The sequence below is a fragment of the Ochlerotatus camptorhynchus genome, unplaced genomic scaffold, assembly GCF_037179485.1.
Source record: "Ochlerotatus camptorhynchus isolate MF236.1 unplaced genomic scaffold, CSIRO-AGI_Acam_v1.1 ptg000101l, whole genome shotgun sequence".
NCBI classification, from domain to species: Eukaryota; Metazoa; Arthropoda; class Insecta; order Diptera; family Culicidae; genus Ochlerotatus; species Ochlerotatus camptorhynchus.
Genome location: NW_027040591.1, coordinates 1,063,031 through 1,090,487, shown reverse-complemented (window position 1 = coordinate 1,090,487; position 27,457 = coordinate 1,063,031). Strand labels below are relative to the sequence as shown.

General features: G+C 38.9%; 1 protein-coding gene across 2 annotated transcripts; it reads right to left on the bottom strand.

Annotated features, from left to right (window-relative positions):
• Positions 1 to 443: 443 nt before the first annotated feature.
• On the bottom strand, positions 444 to 19,505 carry LOC135699011 (cytokine receptor-like). 2 transcript variants are annotated; one of them, XM_065219189.1, is made up of 5 exons: positions 19,172 to 19,505; positions 18,955 to 19,106; positions 1,166 to 2,813; positions 958 to 1,103; positions 444 to 896 (listed from the first exon to the last, which is right to left on the bottom strand). In XM_065219189.1, the coding sequence occupies exons 1-5, from the start codon at positions 19,236 to 19,238 to the stop codon at positions 519 to 521; spliced, it is 2,391 nt and encodes a 796-aa protein (XP_065075261.1). In that variant the 5' UTR covers positions 19,239 to 19,505; the 3' UTR covers positions 444 to 518. The 2 variants fall into 2 exon arrangements, with proteins under 2 accessions (XP_065075261.1, XP_065075262.1); XM_065219190.1 differs by lacking the exons at positions 18,955 to 19,106; positions 19,172 to 19,505 and adding an exon at positions 2,912 to 3,098.
• Positions 19,506 to 27,457: the final 7,952 nt, after the last annotated feature.

Below are 27,457 nucleotides of genomic sequence, written 5' to 3'. Positions count from 1 at the left end.
AAATTATAATTTATTTTTTAAGAAAGTTACCAGTATACACTCTTCACCAAATATTAGGGCATTTTTTCAGTTTTCTTGAAACAAAAAAATTATAAAGATCGAAGGGGGGGTGTTTTGAGATAGTCATCGTTTTACGTTTTTTAAATACTAATTTACGAAGTTTTTTCTTTCAATGTATTTTTTCCGCAAAGATAATTTAACTACCTAAAACTTCTTCTCATATGCCATTTTGATCAGATCAATAGTATTCAAGTTATGATTTTTTGAAAAAAAAATAATCCATTTTTTATACGCTCTTTTCAAAAGTTACTCTGGAGGAAAAAATCATATTTAAATGAAAAATGCAACCATTAGTAGCAGCGAACACGTGAGAAATGTTTCATTCAAATCGGAAACACTCATGACCAACCGGTTTGCGTTTTGGGCTGGAAATGCTCTATTGCTATGTTCAGACAGGTTCAGACTAGACAACTTTTTGTACTGAAGCACCCCCGCGAAATCAGCGACAGATATCACCATCATCGAATCATTTGCTGTTTCATCATCAGATTGACATCCACGTAACCCGACGAACCACTTGAACGATTCTCGCTGCCGGGGAGATCCTGTTTCGCCTGATCCTTTATGGAAAGCATCTGTAAAGGCTGGACATAGTCAGTGCCTGTCACTATCTGAACGGTCGCTTTTTGCTTCTCCAAAAGCTCCGACAGGCATGAATGTTTGTCATGTACGGTTTCATCGGGTTTTTTAAGTATCGATTTTACTTTTACCGATTGAACTGCGTCATCCAGATCGAACGGAGCTAGTGGCATAAGTTTGTCATTTTCCAATGATTCGCTAAACAATACCGTTGACTCGATCTCGTCGCCAGCGTAAATTCTTTGAGAAGAATCCATCTACAAGTAAACTACAGCTTTAGGAAGATTACAGAGGTGAAAAACGAAATCAAAAAAATACCGGCATTTCGTCGATTCCAAGTAAACCCAGTGGAATATCGAATTTGATGTTCATCATCTTTTTTACCCTACGTGTAGCTGTAGTTGTCATGATAGCCATCGCCAGTATTCCGAACAGCAGGAACATGATCAACTGCAGAAGAATGTCTGAAATAGATATACGACTAATTAGAAAGCGATCTCCAACACAATCGAGTTATTATTCTCACCTCTTTCGCTGGTACGAACTGAGTAACTGTCTGTGTGTGGAATACCATGTTCATCAAATGCCGTTACGTTCACCATATACTCAGTATCCTTCATCAGATCGTCGATCTTAATGACCAAATCGTACGGACGTTTAGTCATATTCTTCTCCAAACTTTTATCCATTTTGGGCCAATACCGAACCTCGTATCGCTCAACCAGTGACTGATCCGTGCAGGAAAGTGATATCCTCAAAGTTACGGAATGCTCCGTTACATCAGTGAGATTGAAGGTCAGTCGACTTATGTTACTGGGTGTTGGAACGATGCACTGCATCCAAGAAAGCTCCGATGAGTAGGATCGGTAGTTGGCCGCAAGGGCAAAGTTCAGTGGTTTGGTGGAATTAATGCTATAAGAAGTTGCATTCGGTGGCAAAGTGACAATGTGAATCGAATTCTGACAGGAGCCCGTTGCACTGAAAATGCAATGCATTACTGTATAATTGGAGAGGTGCTCCGGTTCACCACCTGAGAACCACTGCAAGTGATAGCTATCGTTGAATAAGATTCTCTTAATTTTAGGATCATATGATACTTTTGGAGGATATATGGGGATAAGGCTGACATTTTCGGATCGACCTTCGTGATTGTACGATGATAAATGGACTGTGTAGCGTTCATTGGCCTTTATATTTTGGAAAGTGGCTACTCCGTTCGGATTAACTGGATGGGATGCGTTGAATCTTTGACCAGATTCCGAAACAGCAAACACGTCGTAGCCAAATCCGGGACCATTGTGAAGGTATTCCGGAACGAGCTCCCAGTAAACTTCAACGGTAGCTAGCTTATTACTCCTTTCCTTGAACCTATAGGTTCCTGGCGCCGTCCGCGGTGCCTGATAAGGCCTGCATGCTTTGGTACGGATCCGAACCGAAGACCCATCAGACCAATATTCATCTTCATAATTCCGAACCGATTTAGGGACAACGCGAGCCCGTATCTTCAACTCGTAGCTCGTAAATGCATGCAAGTCGTTGAACTGATGCACCATGGGGACTCCCTTTTCGAAAGTCATATTCTTGAAACTGGTGTTATTTCCGTACTTTGAAATCATCAGGAACTCAAACTCGATTTCTCGATCCAGATTTAGCAACATTATGCTCAGATCCCAAGTAGCCTGTATGCTGGTACTGTTTACAAAAGGCACCTGTAAACTCGTTGGTGCAGAAGGCCTTACAATATCGTAATGGTTCACAATAATCGTCGTTTCGGTTTTTCCTACAATGTTTTCACTGTCAACAAGGAAAGAGATATTCTTGTGCCCCGCTGAGAACATGCACGTCTCCGATCTGCTATCAAAGCTCAGCATAGAAACGTTATCGTTAAGCTCACAATCGTTCAATAAACCCAGTCTGTTCATGGAAAGTTTGTAATTCGTCGGGAAACGACAGCTATTTTGACGCTTAAATTCGCAAGTCAAAAATTTCCGGTTGTGAGAAATGCACTTGAAATCGCTCGGTTTGATCGCCGGAGGAGGTCTCGCAACGGGAATGGTCTTCATGCCTATGAAGGTACGATTAAGCCGGCAGACGTATTCCTTATTACCGCAAATGGTCGATTCATCGCTGACCCGGAGATCCACTTTATGTGCAATGGTTGTATCGCTGATTACCTGGAAGAGAAATCGGCAGCTGTTAGATATCAATGTTCTTTTTTTTTTTTCGTCAAGCAAAAGTAGACTACATACAATGGTTACAATGATTTACTTACATGCTATGCATTAGTTCTATTATGTTTTAGTCGGGTTTTAGTTTGTTCTTTTGACATAGTGATTTCGTAGTGTAGATTATACTGTCGCATCATTTGATTGATGGGGTCAATTCCTGCGTAATTTGTTCTGTGTGATTTTTCTGAGAATAATTTCCGTGTCGTAAGATGCCGACAGTACAAAAACGAGATCAGATTTAGTTCCATGCGAAAAATCTTTTTCTATCTAGCACACATGGATGTATTTTCGTACGAAAGTGTACCATAAGTGCTTCTGAACGTGTTTCGCAGTTGGGTGTGGTGAAATTCGTGCATTCCCGTTTGATTTTGGAAATCCGTATCACAAAATTGCTCACCGATTCCTTTTTTTGCCGTTCGACGACGACGGGTGTGCTTTCGCAAGAGTGACGTTTATGGATCCGTTTCTTTGCAAGGGTGGTGGCCGTGAACGGTTCCTGGGGAAAACACTAGATGCGAACCTCCTCCCAGATCACCATGGCAATACATGATGTATTACAAAAAAGGTAATTGCTATTAGATATTTTGCAAACAGTGACAGATAGCGGACGTGAAGAACCAGTGGAGGTGCCGGGCAAAGATGTTTATCCTAGACAAATGGTAAGTTACAAATTCTCTGTTGTCGTTGTCGTAGGCGCCGCACACTGGGGCAGATCAGTGATTTTCTCGGAAAAAATTAATAACTTTTGAACAAAGCATCCAATCAGAATACTGTCTTCGGTAAAGTTGTTTGTATTAGTTAAGCGCTTCTTCTGAATAAATTAATTAGTTCGCAACTTGGTCGTAGAGATGGCGCGCTAATCTAACTTTTGAATAAAGCATCCTAGACGTATGGTGTTTTCAACAAAGTTTTTATCTATTAAAATAAAGGAAAGTTGCGCAAGACATAAAACTTCCATAACCTTTAGTTTCGGAGATATAAGGTATATTGAAAAATATGATGCCAAAATTCTTATTTGTTAACGTTTTGTATATTTTCATACGTTTTCTCTGGTTTCTGCATTTATTCCAACGAAAACAAACTAGGTGCAAATTTTCATTGCACTTTTTGTGGAATTTATAGTGGTTTTAGTGAAATATTCTCGAAAAACATGATATTTTGCCTGTATTTTAGGTGGGTGGGATTCTCGTAGGGGCAGCTAAGGGCAGCTGGACTTTGTCTCTTTTGCTAGCTCATGTCATTGTCTAACATATACCAGAAAACTAAAGACATGATATTCGATGATTTTTTTTAATTTCACCTTTTGTAAACCGTTACAAGGATCTCTACTAATAAGGAAACCTGTCAGTTATGTATAATTTTTATTCGTTAAACTTTTTAAATTGCAGATGCAGTAATGGTTTGAAGATTAAACTATCTCTTAAGTTAAAGTATTTAGAAATCAGTTGTCCTTAATTGTCACTAGCGTCAAATGAATCCGGTGGTTGTAATAATGCCAATACCTCGCTATTTATTTTTATTAATTGGGCTGAATTTTTTTTCGGTCTTTTTCGCAGACTTGTAATTAATGGATCTGGTTGAAAAAATAGTTTGATGTGCTTGTGTGATCTATTATCTTTACTAAAATTAATTTTCAGACACCACTAAACGAAATGCATGTTGAGCATATGGCATAGAATAAACAACTGTTGAAAATTTACATTGAAGTTGAATCCATTATAGCAACTTTGTGGATTATTGCGCAACACCGGAAATTGATCACTGAACTGAGACGAGAACAAAATTCACGCTTATGGATACCAACTACTGAAACATTGACGCACATTAATAATTCTCGATTACTTTTTCGAAGAGATGTATCAGCTTTGTAAACAATACATTTGATCGTCGGTTTGACGTAACTGCTAGCTCGCTCACGTATACTATAACACTACCATCAGATAGGAGAAATTTCCTCCTGCATGATAGTGGTGTTAGTATGCGTGGATGAGCTACCAGTTACACCAAACCGACGATCAAATGCATTGTTTACAAAAGCTGATACGTCTCTTCGAAAAAGTAATCGATAATTGTACGTTGTACACGATCGCGTTGGCACGGCAGCACACAGCTTGTAGGATGATGTCACATATACAACTTTACCTGGGTAATGCAGCTGATTGAGCTGACGTATACATGGTGGAAAGGGACGGATAATCGTGTAGTAAGCAGAGAGTCAAAAGCAGATGATATCATCAAAAACATGGCCACCAGCCAGGCCCCTGGTTCGCTGGCAGCTCATAATAAGTAAACAATCTCAAAATTCAGCACAGCATTTAAAAATGGTGACATGTCAAAAATTTATATAATGTTTTCCATTTTGTGAAACAGTTCATTTCAATGTAAAGGTTGTTTTTATCGGTATATATAAAGTGAAATTTAAAAAAATCATCGAATATCATGTCTTCAGTTTTCTGGTATATGTTAGACGATGACATGAGCTAACAAAAGAGACAAAGTCCAGCTGCCCTTAGCTGCCCTTTCGAGAATCCCACCCACCTAAAATACAGGCAAAATATCATGTTTTTCGAAGATATTTCACTAAAACCACTATAAATTCCACAAATAGTTCAATGAAAATTCGCACCTAGTTTGGAATAAATGCAGAAACCAGAGCAAACATATGAAAATATACAAAAAAGTTAACAATAACATCATATTTTCCAATATACCCTATATCTCCGAAACTAAAGGTTATGGAAGTTTTATATCTTCTGCAACTTTCCTTTATTTTAATAGATAAAAAACTTTGTTGAAAACACCATACGTCTAGGATGCTTTATTCAAAAGTTAGATTCGCGCGCCATCTCTACGACCAAGTTGCGAACTAATTAATGTATTCAGAAGAAGCGCTTAACTAATACAAACAACTTTACCGAAGACAGTATTCTGATTGGATGCTTTGTTCAAAAGTTATTAATTTTTTCCGAGAAAATCACTGATCTGCCCCAGTGTGCGCCGTCGTAGTCGCTGTCGTAATCGCCATCGTAGTCGTAGGCAGTACCGTTAGTATGTTTAAAATTAAACATCAACCGCTGAAAATATGAATTATCGCGTATTTCTGTTGTTCATTACATTCCAAATGAAATTCGAGAACGTAATTTCATTTGAATAGCTTGCTTAACCAGGTCTTAAACAATCGTCACGTCGGTCATAGCTTGTTATGATTGTCTGAACCATGCGTAAAGAGAAAATCGAAACATTGAACGTCGCGTGAAAGTGGATCTTAATGAAGGCCTAAGTACTCTTTGTAGCTTTTAGTTTTAGGAATTTAAAGATCGTCGGTTGCAGTGGCTTGCTTACTGAGGAGGAAAACGCGGTCCCAGATCCTTTCATATTAAAAATGCATGGTAAGATCGCTTGTTTATCGTGTATTTTGTAAAACTTTTCGTTGTCGTCGGTGCCGGGTTTGAATAGTTATAAAAACTTGAGTAACGCTATAATGTGATATGAGGGGCTCGGTGGCCTTAGAGCAACCGTTTTTGCTTACTGAGCAGAACATCATGAGTCTAATCTCAAGCCCATCCACATTCAAGATTCGTCAATGATTAAAAAGGAGCTCGTCTGCCTAGTGGCAAACGTTTTTTCTTACTGAGCAGAAGACCGTGGGTTCAATCCCAAGCTCCTTCGCGTTATACGATCGTTAGGACATCAATTTAGCTTATCGTTTACCAAAACGAACCCTGCTGCTAACCCAACTCTCTTACCTAACATCCCTGTGATTTCTCGTGGAAGTGCAGAGGCAGGCATACCAAAAGTACCGCCTCATGACAGTATTCCAACGGCTGTCGCTTTCTTTTCCCTACGACAGCCTTGAGATTGAGCTATAAGCGACAGCCCACAGTGAGGCTGTTATACGACATGCAACGTTGCCGTCTTGTGCTGTTCACGACAGCTTGTTCTTAGTCATGTATTTTGTTCGTTCGGCTATGACAGCCTCGGATGGTCATTCGTAACTTTCCTCGTACATACAACAAGCAGTCCGTCAAACTGCCGATTCGTTGCTGCTGTCTTTTGAAATTTTGTTTGTGTGTCGTAAGACTGCTACTACACTACCAGTGTGGCGCAGGAGCTCGTTCGGTTGCTATCACGTTCGTGCTGCCCATTGCAAAATTTTCATCCGATATTTTTTTTTTAAACGCACGGTCTCCGGCGAAAAATATAAGCCTACCCGACACCAACCTGACTTCTACCAAACCCCAACCCGATGTTGGCCCGACATTGACCCGACATAAACACAGAATTGACCCGACATCGACCCGACATTTGGCCGATGTCGACCATAAATTGACCTTACATTGATCCGACATCGGGTCGACATATCTGTTCGGGATCATTCTTCTGGGTTTCTTCCATACTCCACTGCCGTATATCAATTGTATATATTATCGTCCCACACGCGCCAATTGAATTTACTCTCGTTCTGTACGTTAAACATAACGTCGGACATAGTGCGCTGTATTCACACAATGATGCGCTATTCAGCGCACTATGTCCGACGTTATGTTTAACGTACAGAACGAGGGTAAAATCGAATGTCGCGTGTGGGATTTTCCAATGTCCAACTTGAACGAGAATAATGTCTCGTGACAGCCTTTTCGTGACAGCCACTTGGGTAAGCTGAGGGATGTCGTCGGTTTGTGAAGGCTGTTATGACGACAGAAACATTGAGAACCTGGTCATAAAGAAATGCATAAATACAGCCCATTCGGTTCACTACGTTCCAAGCACGATGATTTTAGCAAAGCGGGTATAGATGCGACTGTTCTAATACAGCTTTCATTCGTTCGTGTGTGCGCTGTTACCAATACACTTCGAATTCAGATCTGAACGTACGGTAGCAAGCGGTAGTAAAGCACACAAAGCAACAGTCAATTCAGGTATAAACCAACTGTCGCGAGGAGGCTGTACTTTTTGGAAGCCTGTGCAGAGGACGCCTAGGCTTCCATTAAAGCGAGTGTCACGTCAACACATTCCTACCCATTCCTTTCTTCACCTGCGTTCAGATGCGGCTGGCGCTGGTATTGCCTAATTCGAGATCACCAGTTTTTACACATTGAGGAAGATTGCTAGCAGGGGTTGAAACAGTTGACGTTTTTTACTACACTCGCTTCGTTGTCGTGCGCGACAGTCTGTTTGTATTTGTACACTCATGCTCTACCGTCGTCTCTCTCACAAAACACAAACGGTAGAATAACATTCGAGCAAAAAGAAAATTATCAAATAACTATCATATGACATGTGTGATTTCGCTCTAATTCCTCAATTTAGTATAAATTAAACCATTTCTGATCAGAAATGTTATTACTAGGACATCATCGGTTGCTATTTTCAGAATTCACACAAGCACAACATCAGCAGCTCTTATTATGAGAAAAACTAAAAAACATACATTCGTGACGGTCTTCGGTGGCAGTGTCGTATGACAGAGCCTTTCATATGACATTTTGGTTTGGTACTGTACTATGATAGCTTGTTTTGCAAATGTCGGAAGCAAAGGCAGTCAATTATCACAGGAAATGTGTCGACTACCGTGACCGCTTACAAGACTGATTGCTAGTCCCAAGCATCGTCTATTGGTTCTCTGTGTAATTACAGCTGGTCTGGCAATAACAGAGTAGCAACCGTGGGCGGTCAATCATGCTCATGCTCATGCTCATGCTCAATCTGTTTCCCTCTTGTTCGATTTAAATGGTGCAGTAGAGTGTGTGCACCGATTAAACGTCAAAAAGCTCTGTTGCATAATACATTATCAGCCCCCCCCCCCCCTCCACACCCCGCTAATCTAAAGCGCTACAGTAAAAGCAACAATCAATACGAAACTAACGATTTTAAATTGGCTCACCACTTTAGTAGCCTATTGGTCCCAAGCAAACGATTAACGTACCCTATTCTAGTTGAAATTCTATTACTACACTATGTTTGTTTTGATTCGCTATGAAAGTTTGACAGATAACATCAGGGGTGTGTGGATTCATGCAGAACATGCAGGGGTGAGTGAAATAGCTTGGGACTGCTTGGGACCGTTGTTCTGGTACTGAGTGAGCCAAAAATAATAATGATTTTCTTCGGGACCCAGAGGTCTTAGAGTTACCTCTATGGTAAAAGCATGTTATACCACTGAGGCAAAACAAAAAAGGGGTCAGATTTGGGTCAGCTTTTTGCATGAACTTCCACATATGTTATGTGTCACAGTGTACTTTCTGCCTGCCATGTCCCCACATTATGTATTTGAAAAAAAAAGTGTCAACTAAGGATCAACTTTCTACGATCAATTTCCGGAACATGGTGGGGTGCTCACCCGGAAGACCTCATTAAACTACATACCGGTGGCATACCGGAGGTCCCGAGAGCGGCCAATGTGGTAAATGATTCACTTTAAGTCTATATAAAGAATATTCATGAAAATCCATGAAGAAAGAGCTGTCGCACGGCACGTTTTTGAGTTAAAACGAAATTGTCCCCCTTTAACGGCGCCGGTGGTGTAGTGGTAAGCGTGATTACCTCTCACCCCAGCAGGCCTGGGTTCAATCCCAGTCGGCGCCGCCGGGATGTTCTGAGGCATAACATCTCTGATCACGCCTTCCTTCGGATGGGAAGTAAAGCCGTTGGTCCCCGGTTCATGAGTTGATGGGTCGATAGGTAGGGTCCAGGTGTGGGAGCTGCCTTCCTGGCACGTCGGTAGCATTGGTGCTCAGCACGGAAAACAAGATCGACGGAAAAAACAAACCAAAGGAAAAAAAAAAAAAAAAAAATTCTCCCCTGCTACAGGTTCTCTCGGGGCATCTCAGTGGTTCCGAGAGCGGCCAATGTGGTAAATGATTCACTTTAAGTCTAAAGAAAGAATATTAATGAAAATCTATGAAGAAAGAGCTGTCGCACGGCATGTTTTTGAGTCAAAACGCAATTGTCCCCTGCTACAGGATCTCTCGGGGGTATCCCGTGATTCCAAGAGCTGCCAATGTGGTCAATGATTCATTTGAAGTTTATGGAAAGCCTATTTTTGAAAAACCATGAAGAATGAGCTGTCGCACGGCATGTTTTGGTGTGAAAATGCAATTGTCCCCTGCTCCAGGTTCCCTCGGGGGCATACTGGATGTTCCGAGAGTGGCCAATGTGGTCACTAATCCATTTAAAGTCTATCAAAAGCCTATTCATGAAAAAACTTGCAGAAAAAGCTGTCGCACGGCATGTATTGGTGTAAAACCGCAATTGACCCCTGCTACAGGATCCCTCGGGGGTATCCCGTGATTCCAAGAGCGGCCAATGTGGTCAATGATTCATTTGAAGTTTATGGAAAGCCTATTCTTGAAAAACCTTGAAGAATGAGCTGTCGCACGGCATGTTTTGAGTGATTAAATGATCTGCCCGCATTCAGAACCCTTCACCAGAACCGATTCCAGGGAAATGGCCATATCTCGGTTGATTATAAGCCGATTTAAGTTCTTGGCATATGATTCGCTTAAGAAATAGTTCTTCTTTCGTTGTATTTATTAAAAATATATATATTTAACCAGCATCATATATAAAATTTCACCAAAAATTTAGCAAGTTAGACAAGCCCTCCGGAAACCCAGAATATCTCCGGTATCCGGTAACCAGCTTTATTTTCGTGGCTACACCGTAGAACAATATTAGTTTTACAGTCAAATGCTCTTGGAAGATTTAAAATCGGATCATATTTGACGAAGTTACAACACTCCAAAGTTGACCAAAAATTTACCTATCCTAGTTACTCAAAATCCCCTATAGGGTAAACGCTTCTATAGTTGCGGTACGTTAGAAGCGTTAGGTTCCTATAGTTGTGTATGAAGACTCCGTACACAACTATAGGAACCTAACGCTTCTAACGTACCGCAACTATAGGAGCGTTTCCCCTATATAAAACGACTATTCTTTCAGTTCTTGATTATGGCTCTTTTTGCTTCCTCTCGGCAAGAAAAAGCCATCTAATCAAATTGGAACGTATTCAATATCGTTGTTTACGTATTGCCCTTGGCTGTATGCATTCAACACACAATATGAGTCTAGAAGTTCTAGCGGGCGTAAAACCCCGCGTTATCAAATGTAGTGTCAGTAACAACCTTGTGATTGAAAACTTCGAAGCAGTGCTCGAATTGAGCGGATATTAGCCTTACGTCAAAGACAACAATTCAAGAAGACTGGCAACTTTTCCATTTTCTCATACGAACGCTATGAGACAGGTACAATTGCGCCATCAGTCGTTCAAAGGTAAATGCTTCGAACGAATTTGGTAGCAAAGAATACATCCTCAGAGGAAAGGTTTGTGTATTTGCTCATTTGTCTATGCGTTGCTTCCACCTTCACTCAAGCGCAGCGCTATTGTATCTGTCGCGTGGATTCTGGCAAAATTGCCAGTCTTCTTGATATGATGTCTTTGATTATACTTAACTTATTTTCGATAGTTGTGTTTTTATTATAAATGTAAAGTCCCATTCAGGGGGCGACCCCGGCGTAGTGGTTAGAATCCACACCGCTCACGCCAAAGTCACGAGTTCAAATCTCACCCCTTTAAAGTGACTATAATAATGCACTATGGTCGAAAACGCAAAATTTCACGACAAAAATCGACATCTCGAAAACTATGCACTCTAGGAGTTTGATGTCTTAGGAAGAGTTTGTCTACAAAATAAGATCTTTCTTTTGGCGTAGGTACTGACTAGGGTGGTCCTCTTGTTTCAAAATAAAAAAATCGTAACTTTTTATTTATATGATTTAGATGAATACTTGCTTGTACAAAGATAAATTTTTGTTAAGCAACTTTGCCCAAAACATCAAAATTCTATCTCATCAATACACAGTTCTATGGACGTTTTTTCTAAATTCAGATAGGGTGGTTCTGAAAAAGAACTGTTTTCTTTTGTTCTAACTTTTTTTTCTGTTTTATTCTGAGAGCTATCTTGAAAGAACTTCATGAGAGGACGCATCTTTTGAGAAGAGTTGGGGATTGATAGATGTCGTTTTACGAAAGTTATTCCTGTTTTTGTGTAAAAAAAAGTCAAAATTTCCTGGACACTTTCCTCCAAAAGGAGCAAATATGAGCAAAACTTCTACGCATATTCTGAAAGAACATGGTTTTGCCCACAAAACCTATAGAATATAATCTGTATCCTTTTGTACCCTTGATGAGAAAAAGATCATTGGAACTAGAGATAACATTGGTTGAAAAAGAGCCAAAAGCACCCTACAGGGCTAAATAATTACAAAAAAAAACACTTTTAAATACTTAAATTAAAAAAAAAAATCTATACTCTATAATCTATGCATAATCTCTAATTCTCTAATAAAGAATATGAGTAAAGTTACAGTATTGCATACATTTAAATGTGAGAATTAATAAATTTTACAGTTATATCATACAGTTATTGTGTGCATATATTTCCACTTAGTTGTACGTCTGGTATTTGATGTTCATATATCCTTCAAACCAATGAAACCCTTATTCTTGCAAGCAGTTAGATAAATCTTTCCTTTGGTTGTTCTTTCTTTTGTGAGCTGTGAGAATTGGGTCGGAAGAAACCATCGGCCGATAAAATACATCTGCCATATTGGCAGCTCTTGAGACTTTCAGTGCGTTAAATAGTCGATCGTTTCTATAAAGCACTAAAATTTTGTGAATTAAGCTGGCATGGGATACCATTTGTACATTTCAATATTTACAATTGGTCGAAGTCTTCCAGGTTTACCCTATCTAGACTGTTTATTATCAGCAGGTTCGCGGATAGGTTCCTAACTAGGTTCTCGTCTAGACCGAGTGCCAATGCAAGTTTACATGGTTCCGATAAAAGCCTACGGCATAATCCCCCTGTTGTTGTCGATCCAGCTCCACCTTGCTTAGGAATATCAACGAGTGCTTTGAACTCTTGGAGTAAAATCTTTTGAACATCCGCTTTTCGTTGTTTAAAGTAATCCTTTTCATCAGGTTTTCTTATTTTTCAAACACGAATTCCTATTCTGTATGAAATGTGCAATCAATTGAAAATATTAATTGTCGCGTGTAACGGCTGGCAACCAAAGTGGATTGCCTTGTCTGATGTTGGAAAATCTAGCCTATTTTTCTTATTAAACTGGCTTGGTTTTTCATGGCAAATAGGACAAGATTGAGATGATTTTGTTTCTGTCAGTATGTTTAATATCTTTCCGTCAATCATCGTTTCGTCAAATTTACATTCAATTTTAATGTTTTTATCGTTATTAGAGCACTCAAAGATCTCCAAATTGTCAATTTGTTCTTTCACATTTTTATCGATTCTTAGGCTGTGAACCATTTGTCGAGTTAAATTTAACTCGTGGTTAAAAATGACATTTCGAATGTTATTTTCTATGTTCGAAAATCCCTGTGCTGTCGATCAACCGGTTTTCGAGAAGAACTTATCCAAGTTTGTCATCATTTAACTTCTTGTATCTGTCAGAAGTAACCACGCTCGGATAGTAGGGTTAATCGATAACTTTTCATCTGTCAAATTTTAACCAAAAGTTAAAATAATCCACCAAATGGTTCAGAGTCTTAGTACACTGAAACAAGGACCATAGTTAGGAATACTATTTTGCAGAAAACACTTATTCTCAATATAACCATGCTTATTACCGTTAGATCTACTATGAATTCAGTATAGTTGACTTTGAATGTTAACAAATTTACTATGATTGTGGCAAAACTACTATGCTTGGTCAAAATGCATAGTAATTTTGATAGAATTAATAGTAAAATTAAATGAAATTGTTTTCTGCACAAATCTATTGGTGCGGGTATTTAATTTGAACCAACAATATAGTATTTTTACCAATGGATTTTGTTTCAGTGTACGAATTCCGCTTGTTCTTTTGCACACGCTAACTTCTGCTTACTCACCAGGTGAATCGATCGTACTCACTTTCGTCCGGTGTATCGAGTTGTCAAAAATTGAGTAAACGAGAAATGTCAAACTGAGTAAAAGCCACTCAGTCAGCAAAATCCTGGACTTGGAAAAAATGCCAGTCATTTCGGAGGTAACCTCATAGAAAATGTTACTTAAAACCGGCTGAAATGCCTTCAGGTAAGTACGAATTGTTTAGGAAAACGGTGTTGAACCATTTTCTGCTCCAGCAGAATGAATCCGGAGCAGGCAATTTCCATTTCCTTGAATAAAAATCAAAACAAACTGAAAATACCGGCGGGTGGATTTGACTCAGTCTACGTGAAAACGTCGTTTACTCAAAAGTGAGTCAACATAAGGCTACTCAATTTTGAGTAGCCGTACCTGCCGCTGAGATGAGTACATTCGACTCAATTTTGAGTTGACCAGAATAAGCGTGCATACTCCACAGGTCTTACTGATCGCACCGATTGTGGTGCATCGTTTTCCAATAAGACCTTTCTACATTTTCTTTTCCATGCTAGGAGTCATGGTTACGGTAAAAAAGGAATGATCGTCTACCATTTCTCCTTTGTCATCGGCTTGGTTATATACAGATTGTCCCGTGGTTCCGTCCATCCCGTAAGAAAAGATCATGATAGCTATAAACAAAAATGAAGATCAACTGTTGAAAAGAGAGTAGCCTCTGTTTACCTTCATCTGCTTGCTCAGTCAATGAATAATTGTGATGCACAATTCTACTGATCGTATGCTTAGCAAGTGCACTCATCGTTGCAGAAGCTTTAGTTGAAGTGATTTTCATCTCGTTGTTATCAGGACGACATTCATCCTTCGTTTTCATGACCTTAGCGATCAAAAAGAAACTCCACAGCTTTTTCAAACATTTATAAGATTGAGTAATTTGAAGTTCAACAATAGTTGATCATAGCTAGGGAAAATGTTTAAGTTTTTTTTTCCTGCGTGTCCCTCCTTAGTCTTAAGGAAATAGCTTTACTCATTGATTCGTCCAACAATAAACTCAAAGCTCAATCGAGATTTCAATACACGCCAATACGATTTGAACTGTCACCGTGTCCTGCTTTCGGATCTGCAGAACTATCTGACAGGAATGAGCCCAACTACACTGTACCAAACCACCGTCCTTTGTTCGAATGAAACCTCATACCATTCTAATCGAAACATCGAAATCGCCCTTTCGAATGATAGCTGCAACTGATTTTCCACTCAAATACAGGATGAACATTGTTATGAAAAAGGATAGGGCCTTCAGTTGGAATGCCTACCCAACTAACAATTTTCACAATGTAAACGCTTTACTCATTTCATTTATACAGTCTCAAGCTGTATTCAAACGTTATACGATATGAGGAAACCTTTACTCAACCTCTATACAAGCAAATCTGGCGAACTTATACCCCGTTCACATTACAGCGTATATCACGTGATATACGCTGTCTTGCAATGAGCACTCATACATCTAGTTTTCACTGGAAATCCTATGTATGAGTGCTCATTGCAAGACAGCCTATATTACGTGATATAGGTTGTAATGTGAACGGGGTATTAGTCAGCTACTTATGGCTGTTGGAACGGTCGGGAGAAGCTCTTATTGCATATCCATTAACGCTTCTATACAGCTGTTATCCTGCTGTTTAGTTGTGTGTGAACTTGAAAGGCGCTTATTCAACCTTTTCCCGGTTATCCAATAATCACTACACAGCTTTCTCTTGAAGCCGAGTTAAATACTGTTTACGCTTTTTTATGAAGGAATTTATTGAGTTTATTTTGCTGTGAATCAAATTAATCGAAATTAGTTACAAATCATCACCAAATTATTTACCCTGCACCGGAACCTAGAATCGAACTCCAGACGACCTCATTGGCAAACGTTGACACTACCAACTCTGCTACGCCAACACTTTGAACTTATGTAAACAAATCAACATTCCCTTCTACAACAAAATCGCTGAGTAGAGGCTTCATAATAGTACACATGAATCAATTTTCTCGACTAGTTATAAAAGAGCAGAGTAAAAGGTGTAAAACTGCACACGTCTAAAAATAAACCTAGTTGACTGTAAGAATGCTTCCGAATTTGCTCTAACACAGTTTATAAGCTGAGTACAGGTTGTTTAGTTGTTGAAAAAGCACTTTTGATGTTTATGTTATTCAGCAAGAGTGGTTGGTTGTGTAGAAGCCATCAAATGAGTTATATATTCACTTTATTAGCTTTGTTTTGCAGCTACAAGTTGAAAGTTGGGTAGTGTGTGTATAGAGGTGACATTAGCGTTTATTGGCTGATGTTATTCAGTGCGACTGACAAATTGAATAATGGTTGTGAGAATGTTGAGTAAACGCTCTCCAAAACTATTTTGCTAGCTTTTGCTTGTAGCTGTATCTGCAGCTTCTTTTTAGCTACTTTACAGCACAATGCTGGAAAAGTTGGCTTACAAAGCTGAAAATGTTAGTTGGGTAATGCTCTCTGCAGAATGATAGTCGTGTTAAATTGAAATGCATATAGTATTGGTTCAGCCCCTTAACACAAATCATTCAAAACGATTATGTAAATAATTCTGTCGAGGTGTTACGAACGTAAAGCGTGGAAACCGTAAATTGTCTATTTCGTGGTGGAGGAAGTTTCCTCTACCAACACTACATTTTTGTATCCATGATGAATGTCTGTTCATGGCTTTTCAATATGGAAATGTCAACAATCATATTAATAATCTAATCTAAAGCATTTGCGTGTCATCCTATCCTTAAATTGTTGTCCTCTGAGCCCAGTATGTTTTACAGCTAATTTTCAAATTAATATCATCCTTTATTTGGAAGACAGTCATATGGATGCTCATCAGTTAATGACGAATTCAACCATAAGGAAATCATCCGAAATTCGACAGAAAATTGTTAAAGGGCTCGAGCAATACAATAATCAGTCGAAGTATTGCGGATGTTTTAGTTCAGTGTACTGCGGGTGCCGGACAGCGAGGCAATGTTGATCTTATCTTATCTTTTTTTATGTGTACACATAAAATTCATGTGTTTGTGTTTGTCTAGTAAATTTCATGTATACTTCTGAGTGGATTCTGTTTATGTGTGGACACATGAAAATCATGTGGAACCCTACAAGGAAATTCACCAATAAAAATGTGTCGAATTTTATTAGTGTAGTGGAACATTTATCTACACTCAAAAAATAAATCACATTTCCAATGGAAAACATCCATTAGAACTTCACATAACTTTCATGTCATTTCATAATTGTGAATCGCACTACAAAATCACATGAACCTTATGTGTCCAATGAAATCTATGTGATTTATTACATAGAATTTTTACGATCATATGAATGTTATGTGAATTTCAGATAAAAATCATTAATTTTGTTATTGGAAAAATATGCGTGCGTTCTCAATGGAAACTATGTGTAACATCAAAGGCGATGAAAACAATAAACAACAACTCAAGGAAACCCTATCCTCACCGCAATTCCAACAAGCGCTGTCCATGTTTTCCAATGCCCTGCAATAGGGACAGCTGGGACCGGTCGTATCACAATTTCAGCTAAACACAGAAGCCGTGGCAGCAGCCAACAAGGGCGATTTGGAGCAGTTCATGAAAGCTTTGGAAAATGCCCACAAAAATCACCTTGATGCGGACAAGAGTAAATCAAAAGCAAATTTTCATTACGTTGAAAGTAACAAAGGAAGCAAGGTCTAGCTACACAGCAAAAAATAAATTTTAATATTACGTCCAAGAGGATGCACTTCAATCATGTCAAAAATCTCATGTAATTTTTATGGCCACAAAAAGAAACAAATGCAGTAAAAGCAGCGTAATTTCAGTTCATGCACTGTATTAACGATAATTTTGTCCTTTTTGGCAAGTAATATTACACCATATTTTTGACACGATTGAAGTGCATCCGCTTTGATGTGATATCAAAATTAATTTTTTGCTGTATATCAGTGTCAATGGATGCTCCTGCTATTACACTGTATTCCACTTATATATTTGAACACTATCATGTAAATGTATGCATAATATGGTCCGTGGTTAATCGCTTACCGGTCTTATAATTGAATTAGGTAAAATTAAATTGCCCTGTAGGGTTGTTTTTGGTCCTTTTTAACCAATGTTATCTCTAGTTTCAATCATCTTTTTCTCATCAAGGTTACAAAAGGGTACAGATAATATTCTATAGGTTTTGTGGGCAGAACCATGTTCTTTCAGAATATGCCTAGAAATTTTGCTCATATTTGCTCCTTTTGGAGGAAAGTGTCCTGGAAAACTTGAGTTTTGTTACAAAAAAAAAAAACAGGAATAACATCCGTAAAACAACATCTATCAATCCCCAACAAAAGATGCGTCCTCTCATGGTCCTGAAGTTCTTTCAAGATGGCTCTCAGAATAAAACAGAAAGAAAAAAGTTAGAAAAAAAACAGTTTTTTTTTCAGAACCACCCTATCTGAATTTAGAAAAAAACGTCCATAGAACTATGGGTTGATGAGATAGAATTTTGATGTTTTCGGCAAAGTTGCTTAACAAAAAATAATCTTTGTTTTTGTACAAGCAAGTACTCCCCTAAAACATATAAATAAAAAGTTACGATTTTTTATTTTGAAACAAGAGGACCACCCTAGTCAGCACCTACGCCAAAAGGAAGATCTTATTTTGTAGACAAACTCTTTCTAAGACATCAAGCTCTTAGAGTGCATAGTTTTCGAGATATCGATTTTTGTCGTGAAATTTTTGCGTTTTTGATAGTGCATTGTTGGCCGATGAAAGTTACTTAGGGTTGATGCATATATTATGTCACGCTCTAAGGGGGAGGGGGAGTCTAAGATTTTGTGACAAGCAATGCATTAGGTATAGGAAAAACGTCATGATAGGGGGGGGAGGTGGTAATTTTTTGCTCGATTTAGCGTAACATAATTAATGCATGGGCCATAGAGACTGAGTAAAATTATTTTGCTATTTCTGTTTTCCTCACGCAAAATTTACTCAGTTTGGTAAAAAGTGGAGTTACTCAGAGCTCTAAGTAACTCCCCTATTTACGAAACTGGGTAAAATTTGCGTGAATATAAAAGAGATAGTTGCTTTCATCAACCGTGGAGCTAGTGAATGTAGTGCTGATACAATGTTACAGCACCAGTGACTTGCGATCATACCTTAGTTTCATACGGTACCCTCTTCAAATTGCTTAGCGCCAGATGGCGGCTGCTCACATTCTCTGCAGTGCTGGTAAAGTTTAGTGAGCATCCAACCGTGTAGGACGTTTCGTTCAAGTCCAAATTGATCACACTCGCTGTATAGAACAGATCTACAACATTCAGAGGACGATTAATATCAACGCTTCCTTTTCGTAGTCACTGTATTTTTCATTACATCCAGCAGGTCTCTTTTCGCCGATCACAGTACCCAACACAGTCAAAACGAAAACACTCACCAACATTGTCCACTTCTAACCTTTCGTACACCTCATCACAACGGTCATTATCAGATCGCCGGTGGAGAAGCTTGATTTATTGTAATAATAATGACGCCTCACCAATTTCGCGTTTTTCTATGACTGACTGCCACGATAGCATGTAATATCCCGTCGAACACTTTTGCGTTGGTGGACTCTTTTTGTCTTAACTTGATTCCACCCATTAACAGCATGCGCGCGCTTTCATTAGTCTAGTGGTCGCACGCCGGTTCCCGAATTGGAACGATGTCGTTCGCCAGTTGCTTTCACAGCCGACACTAACTGAAATGCATTTGTATATAGGGGTTTTTATAAATAAAATTTGCATCTGAGTATTATTATTCATCGATTGCAGACTTAGTGTATAACCCGTTCATACTAGTAAGCGAACGATTGTGACTGTAGACAATTAAATGGGCGTAGTGTAGTACAGTATTGCACCATTAGGATGGTTGAATGGCACCGCTCTAGAATGGTATTTAATCCAATTGGCTTTGCTACATAGCTTTGCTTTATAGCTACGCCTTGACCGACTGAGTTAAGGGAGGCCCGTAAGTCTATCTTACACCGTATGAATTGGAAACCGCAAATATGGAAGGAGCACTGTGTGAAATCAACAGATGCTGTGAACCAGCATACTATTAAAGACTACTAGAGTTCTGCTGGTGGCCCAGCTGTTAGATTGTGTTTCCCTCAAGAGAGGAAGAGAGTACTTCGATTTTAAATTCGCTCATTGTGACAATTTTCGCGTCACTTTACAAAAGGTCCTAAGTAACACATGTGAACAAAACGAGTTAAGCGATACAAACTATTGCTCTTCTATCATTGTGTATAACACAAAAAAACCCATCCAAATTTACTTTCATTTATTTAAAATAATCGTTGGTTAAAAATTGACCAATGTACAGTTTGAAATGACATGATTGTTACTTCGGTCATTCGGACTGCCTAACATGATTGGTGCTTATTTTCTAACGGCGGGACCAATCTAAAGTTAGGTACTCTACTATGATATCTGTGAAAGGGAATCTAGTATCATGTAGAATAAAACGTCAAATGTAACACTCATTGATTATGTCATTGAGAAAAATCGTCCAATGTAACATGTCCGATGTACAACTTGACTAGTCGAAGCGTTCTATGTGGTTTTATTTTCTGTATTGTTATAGTTTTACCGTTTCTACTGAATTTTCAAAGTTATTATTTACAGACTACATTAAAAATAGTATTGCAAACTGTATTGTAAAAATAAGTTAAAATAATAATCTGTCTAAAATGGTAGATATTATAAATTGGTCTATTTGAAAAGTGACGCGAGAATTGTGCGCAGGTTCGCTTTGCGCAGCGTAACAGAGTCTCTGTAGTGGGTCGGTCGACATCATTGGAGAAATTATGTGAGAAAGCATACTCAATGGTAGATAGCCGGATTTCGGCGAAACACTATCACAAAATAGAACGAATTGGGAATACCCAAAAAAAAAAACTTTTCAGCCCTTATCTCTGAATGGCAGGCATTTCTTGGAAATTTGATAATATTTAGCGTCGTTTGCCTGCATGAATTCTTGAGAACTCAGAAACAACAAACCAGGGAAGACTTGTTCCAAATGTTGGTTCTCACACACTTAATCACACACTTAGAAATTATCGCCGACTTCGGTAATTTTTACCGAAATCTGAACAGCTGAACTGTTCGGTAAAATTTATGCAATTCAATTCAATTGCTTTTCAGCTACTTTGAAACTAAATCTCCACTAAAATGACAAGATTTGATCCTTTAAACAAGGTTGACCATGTTTTGAAAGTATTTTCAAGTTCAATAGCCTTTAAAATGAAGGTCAAAGTTTTACCGAACGTTCAGCTGTTCTGATTTCGGTAAAATTTACCGAACACGAAAACAAAATCTTAGTGTGCACGGCTTCCCTGTTCGGTAATTTTTTTTATAGTTTACGAACTGTAAATCACAAAAAATAGCGAACATTCAGGTCTTCTCAATACAACTACTGATGTTCAGTAGCTTTTGCAACAAACCACTGAATACGGAAATAGAAATTGATGAATTTTCCGTAAAATAGCAGATTTACGGTGAATGACTCAGTCAAATAGAGTATTGAGTTTTCATATTCAATTTTACTGAACAGTCAATCATTGTTGAGCGTGTACAAGTAGGTGCAAAATTTTTACCCGGCGTCACTATGCTGCAATCAGTTTCATGCACCATAATTCAATTCAATTGCTTTTCAGCTACTTTGAAACTAAATCTCCACTAAAATGACAAGATTTGATCATTTAAACAAGGTTGAACATGTTTTGTTTTGATATTATTTTCAAATTCAATAGCCTTTAAATGAAGGCCAAAGTTTTACCGAACGTTCAGCTATTCTGATTTTGGTAAAATTTACCGAACACGGAAACAAAATCTTAGTGTGTATCGAGGTGGGCGACACATCTAAATCTCAATTCTAGATGCTCAAAAAATCTCACACTAGCGAATAAATCTTCGAAAAATCTTCTTTCATTTCTCGCATCTACTTGCATCGCGCATCATCTTTTTGCAGGAAATCTTCAAAATCGTGATAAATCTTCTTTCTATCTACTCAGCGTACGCGCAGCTAGCCACAGCAAAACACAATATTTCCTGCATCGTAGATAGAGTCGTCCCCCTCGGTGTGTATGGTGTTAGCAACCGGTGAAAACAAAGAATTATTTGAATGAAACTCGGCCATCACTAGATGAATTTGAAACGTCATTTCAAATATAAGGACCATACATAAATAATGATACAATTTGAAAGGGACCGGGACTAATCACAAATTACGTCCCACGGTAACTGAAATAAACACGAGTGCTCACTGGTTGAAAGATTTTAAATTGGCTCACTACACACTTAGATTTTTTTGCCGAGATGGGCACCACTGAGCAGCTCGGCATTTTATTTTGCTGGAAATTCAGCAAAAATATGTTTGTTAGCTGAGATCTCGGCAAAATTCCCGTTTGTTAGCTGAATCTCGGCATGTTTTTCACTGAGATCCAGCAAAATAAAATGCCGAGCTGCTCGGTGGTGCCCATCTCGGCGAAAAAATCTAAGTGTGTACTTGACTAGCCTATTGGTCCTATTGGTATCAGGTTGTCAAAGAGGGGTTTTAAGTGGGGAAGTCGCCGTTAGTAGCGCTTAAGTCGAATAGGAATCTTTACACTAGTTTTTACAAAAATTTTGTTCGGGTCTCAACGTCTGTTCTCTGTGATTATAGCATAGAGGTAACTCTAAGACTAGAAGGTTCCGAAATAACGTGCTCAACTTTTTGGTTCAGCTCTGGTACTCTCTTCGGTCCCAAGCTAATCGATTCACCCCTCGAAACATAGGAAAATCCACTAACCCCTCATTTTATCTGTCAAACTTTCATAGCGAATCAAAACAAACATAATGTAGCAATAGAATTTTGTCTAGAATGGGGTACGTTAATCGTTTGATTGGGACCAATAGGCTAGTCAAGTAGTGAGCCAATTCAAAATCGTTAGTTTCGTATTGATTGTTGGTGTTAGTGTGCGTAGGCGAGCTACCAGTTACGCTTACTCGACGATCAAATGCATTGTTTACAAAAGCTGATACGTCCCTTCGAAAAAGTAATCGAGAATTATTCGTCCCACCACTGCTTGCAACCCTGGCTAGATGCTAGCATTTCACATTCCTTTTCTATTCGATTTAATATGTACTTGCAAAATAATAATTGAGTGCATCTCAATGAACCAACAAAGATCGATCAATCAATAGAATTACAATATTATTTTTGATTCTAAAAACTATTTCAATCTTAGAAGCACAGAAAAAATTAAGGTGATTGAATTTCTATTTGCTTACAATACAATATTACAATACTCGCAAATATGATTTAGTAAGAATAAGAAATCCTCGGAAAAGATCTAATGGGAATGTTCGAATGGCTTAGATTTTGACAGTTCTCTCCGCTCATCTTTTCTTCTGAAGATTTCTTACGGAGGCAGCAATCAAGAATTTCTTCGTAGCTCACATCAATGGGATGAATATAGGAGTTAAGATAAGAAATACTCAGAGGGAGAGATGGGCGGAGCACGGAGAACAAATTATAGCAGACTCAATTATTTTTCCGGTCAAAATAACTATATTCTTCAATTGTTTTAGAGATAACCGGAAACTATAGTTGATTTGACTATATATAGAGGGCAACAACTATAGTCCATAGCTGGCTCCTCGGTTGGCTCAACTATATTTTCAGTAGATGAACAAACGTCAAACTTCAAAATACAACCAACAATCAATACGAAACTAACGATTTTAAATTGGCTCACCACTTTAGTAGCCTATTGGTCCCAAGCAAACGATTAACGTACCCTATTCTAGTTGAAATTCTATTACTACACTATGTTTGTTTTGATTCGCTATGAAAGTTTGACAGATAACATCAGGGGTGTGTGGATTCATGCAGAACATGCAGGGGTGAGTGAAATAGCTTGGGACTGCTTGGGACCGTTGTTCTGGTACTGAGTGAGCCAAAAATAATAATGATTTTCTTCGGGACCCAGTGGTCTTAGAGTTACCTCTATGATACAACTATGCTTTAGTTGATTCAAGAAAACTATTGTTAGGAAAGCAAAATTTTACAATGTTTATTAAACGAACTGCTCTTCATTATCGACATAAAGGGTGTCCACGATGAAATTGCCACACTATGAAATTGCTCTAACTTTTTAACCGTTGGGTAGAATTTAATGAAAATTTGGGTGGATTTAGTTCATAGTGCATTATTTACATCCTGCAAGTTTTAAAGTCCTGTGATCAAAACTCGCGGAAATGGAGTCGAAAGAACAGCTCGTGCGTGATAAAATCTTGCGCATTCATCACGAGAACAAGGATCTCTCGCATCGTTCCATCGCTAAAACGTTGGGAATCGCGAATTCCACGGTGTCGCGAGTGATTAAGCGGTTCGAGGAACGGTTGACCACCGATCGGAAGCCCAGAAGTGAAGGAAAAAGTATTCCATACAACACCAAAAATCACAACCGCGTAGTTGGGGCCTTCAACCGAAATCCGAACGCCTCCGTTAGGGATGTGGCTAAGAAGCTGCACCTAAACCGAAGTTTTGTCCAGAAGGCCAAAACTAAGGCTGGGCTTCGAACGTTCAAGGTACAAAAGGCCCCTAATCGCGACGAGAAGCAGAACAAGTCCGCCAAAACCCGTGCCAGGAAGTTGTACCTCAACATGCTGACGAAAGTTGAATGCTGCATCATGGACGACGAAACATATGTGAAGGCCGACTTCAAACAGATCCCCGGCAACCTGTTTTTCACGGCCAAGGATAAGTTCAGCGTTCCGGAGCATGTCCGCACTCAGAAGATGTCCAAATTTGCGAAGAAATTCCTGGTTTGGCAAGCCATCTGCACGTGCGGGAAGCGGAGTGCACCTTTCGTGACCCAGGACACGATGAACGGACAGGTGTACATAAAAGAGTGCCTCCAGAAGCGGCTGCTTCCTCTCCTGAAGGCCCACAACGTCCCAACAATCTTCTGGCCGGATTTGGCCTCATGCCACTACTCCAAGGACGTGCTGAAGTGGTATGCGGACAATAAGGTCAATTTCGTGCCGAAAATGTTCAACCCTCCCAACACTCCGGAGCTCCGCCCCATCGAGAAGTACTGGGCGATTATGAAGCAGCACCTTCTTAAACGACCTAAGGTAGTGAAGACAGTCGAGGAACTGAAGAAAGTATGGGTTTACATGCAAAAAACGGTTGATTCACAGGTTGTGCAGAATCTTATGGCCGGGGTTAAGGCCAAGATGCGGGCATTTGCGTATGGACTGTAAATAAAATACGAGTAAAATGGTAAAATGAAGTTTAATAGTTATTTCTCAATCCCAGAAAATTTGATGGCAATCGGATGAAAACTCGAATTTTGCGAATCAATTTTGTGTGTGGCAATTTCATCGTGGACACCCTTTATTAAGGAAGTTTGTTTTGCTTCTTTATCGATCTCAAAAACACAACTGCAAAATTAAAAAAAGTGAACATTCAACTTAGATTTGAACCGTGTTCATCTGCGTGAGAGCCAGCTATCTTATCGCCTGCTCTACGCATCACAAGTTAAAAGTATGTGGATTTATGATGATCACTTGAAACCAAATTATATAAATAAATCCACATTTGACGGTTGTTAAGGTCCAAGCGCAATGCCAGCGGAAGCGGAACGGCAGCGGCAGCGGAAAAACCCGATCTGAGAAAGCCTACTTGTCGGATTGAAAACTAGTTAGAACCAAATCAACTTCGGTTAGGCATCTTGGTGTAATTTGTGACATCTGTCAAACTTTCCATTTCGGTTCCACTTCCGCCCACATGGCGCTTGGGCCTTTATAATTGATCAAAATTATAGTTGAATTGAGTATAAGATGAACAGTTGAATCTATTAGGTAGATATGATTGAGTTGACGGTCAAATTTATGTTGGAATAACTATAGGTTTCTTTCAAACAACAATATTGTTCCATGTGAAAGTAACTAATAGGATTGTTATCTTAACTTAACGAATTTGTTCTCCGTGAGAAAACAAAATACAATTCGGCAGCAGGGATTTGTACCTAAATTATCTTACAACCCTTGCTAGAAGACAGCGTGTCACATGACTTTTATTTTTGATTGCTACGGTGCATCTATATGTCGTTGACAGGGAAAGGGTCCCCCTGGGATTTCTAGTCTAGTTACAAAATAATTACCGAAAGAGAAACTCAATTAAGAGAATTGATCAATGGGTTATCATTGGTCCGTTCGAATTGTTCAGCGTGAATTAATTGTTAGTTGTCCATCAACAAGTTACTTATCAAAATTCAGAAGAATCAAATTGTATACAGCCCAACCCACATGGCTATAGTATAGACCTGGGATCGAGCCTGGGATAAAGACTAGTCCTCATAATATAATGCTATCTACTGTGCCGCCATTTGTTTACTAAGCTGAGAAACATTTCACAGTGCAGCAATTATCGCACCACTCAAAGTGGTGGCGGCCGGCGCCTGTCACTCAAACCAATCGATCATGCCGGTTGATAACTCATTCGTTCCGGGGACACCCCCATTGCAAAACTCAGCTCTGGTGGATATTTTCACGTCTTTTCTTCGAAACAAGGTTCTGGTTAATTCTTGCGTTAATTGATTTTGCATGAATGCAGTTTACACCCTTACCAGACATAGATGTGATAATTTAAATACTAAGGGCAGTTGCATTGAATGGTCATTAATGTAAACTCATATCAGTCGATGGTGTCTGATTCCAGATTTTTAAAGCGTATAGTTAATTTGTAAACATCATGTGAAAGGAGGAGGAAGGTTCGATCCCCATTCAGATGGATAAATGGTCTGGGCTGGGTTTGAAAATGTTTCGATTTTTTAAATACGATCCAGCCTACGACTGAAAATATTCAGAATAATCAATCAAATTTCCCTACTACCATAGACGGTGCTTACTCTGTTTGTTTTCTGACTAGTAAATACTACTTAGGTTAATCGTAAATACCATCTAGATAGACCTAAAGAGGGCTTTAAATAGATAGACATATTTTTTTTTTTTATAATTACTTTATTTGTACAGGCTCAATCGAATAAACAGATAGACATATACTAAGCATCAAAAGTCCGGAATCGCTAACAAATGAAGCCAAGGAATAAGTGCACTGAATACACCACACTTTCCTATTTTTCGTTGCACTTATAATGTGCGCAATGCACAATATAGCGGAGAACCTATGACGGGTGATGCCAAGTGCGTGCATATGCTACATAAATCAACAGGTGAAACTTCCCTGCCGTCTGCCGCCAGTCTCGTACGTAAAATACAAGAATTTATATTCATTTTATATCAAGAATATAAGGTTTTTCAAGAAAAAGGCGTTTTTCTTAAATTGCTCCCACTTTTTGTAAACTCAACCAAATATGCCCAATACTGAGCCAATAATTGTTAAATGCATGCTGAGTCAGCTGCCAAAAAGTCAGAGACGTATCTTTTTAACTTGTGCTTTTAGAGCCGTTTTTCTAAAATTTATGTTCTGATGTATGATAATTTTTGAGATACACTGTATACCTTCTACTCTGTGCAAACAATGCTTCTGGTGTCTGTTTATTACTCATAAATATATCTATCTTCATTACCATAATATGACTCAGGCTTCATCGAATCTATGTATTAA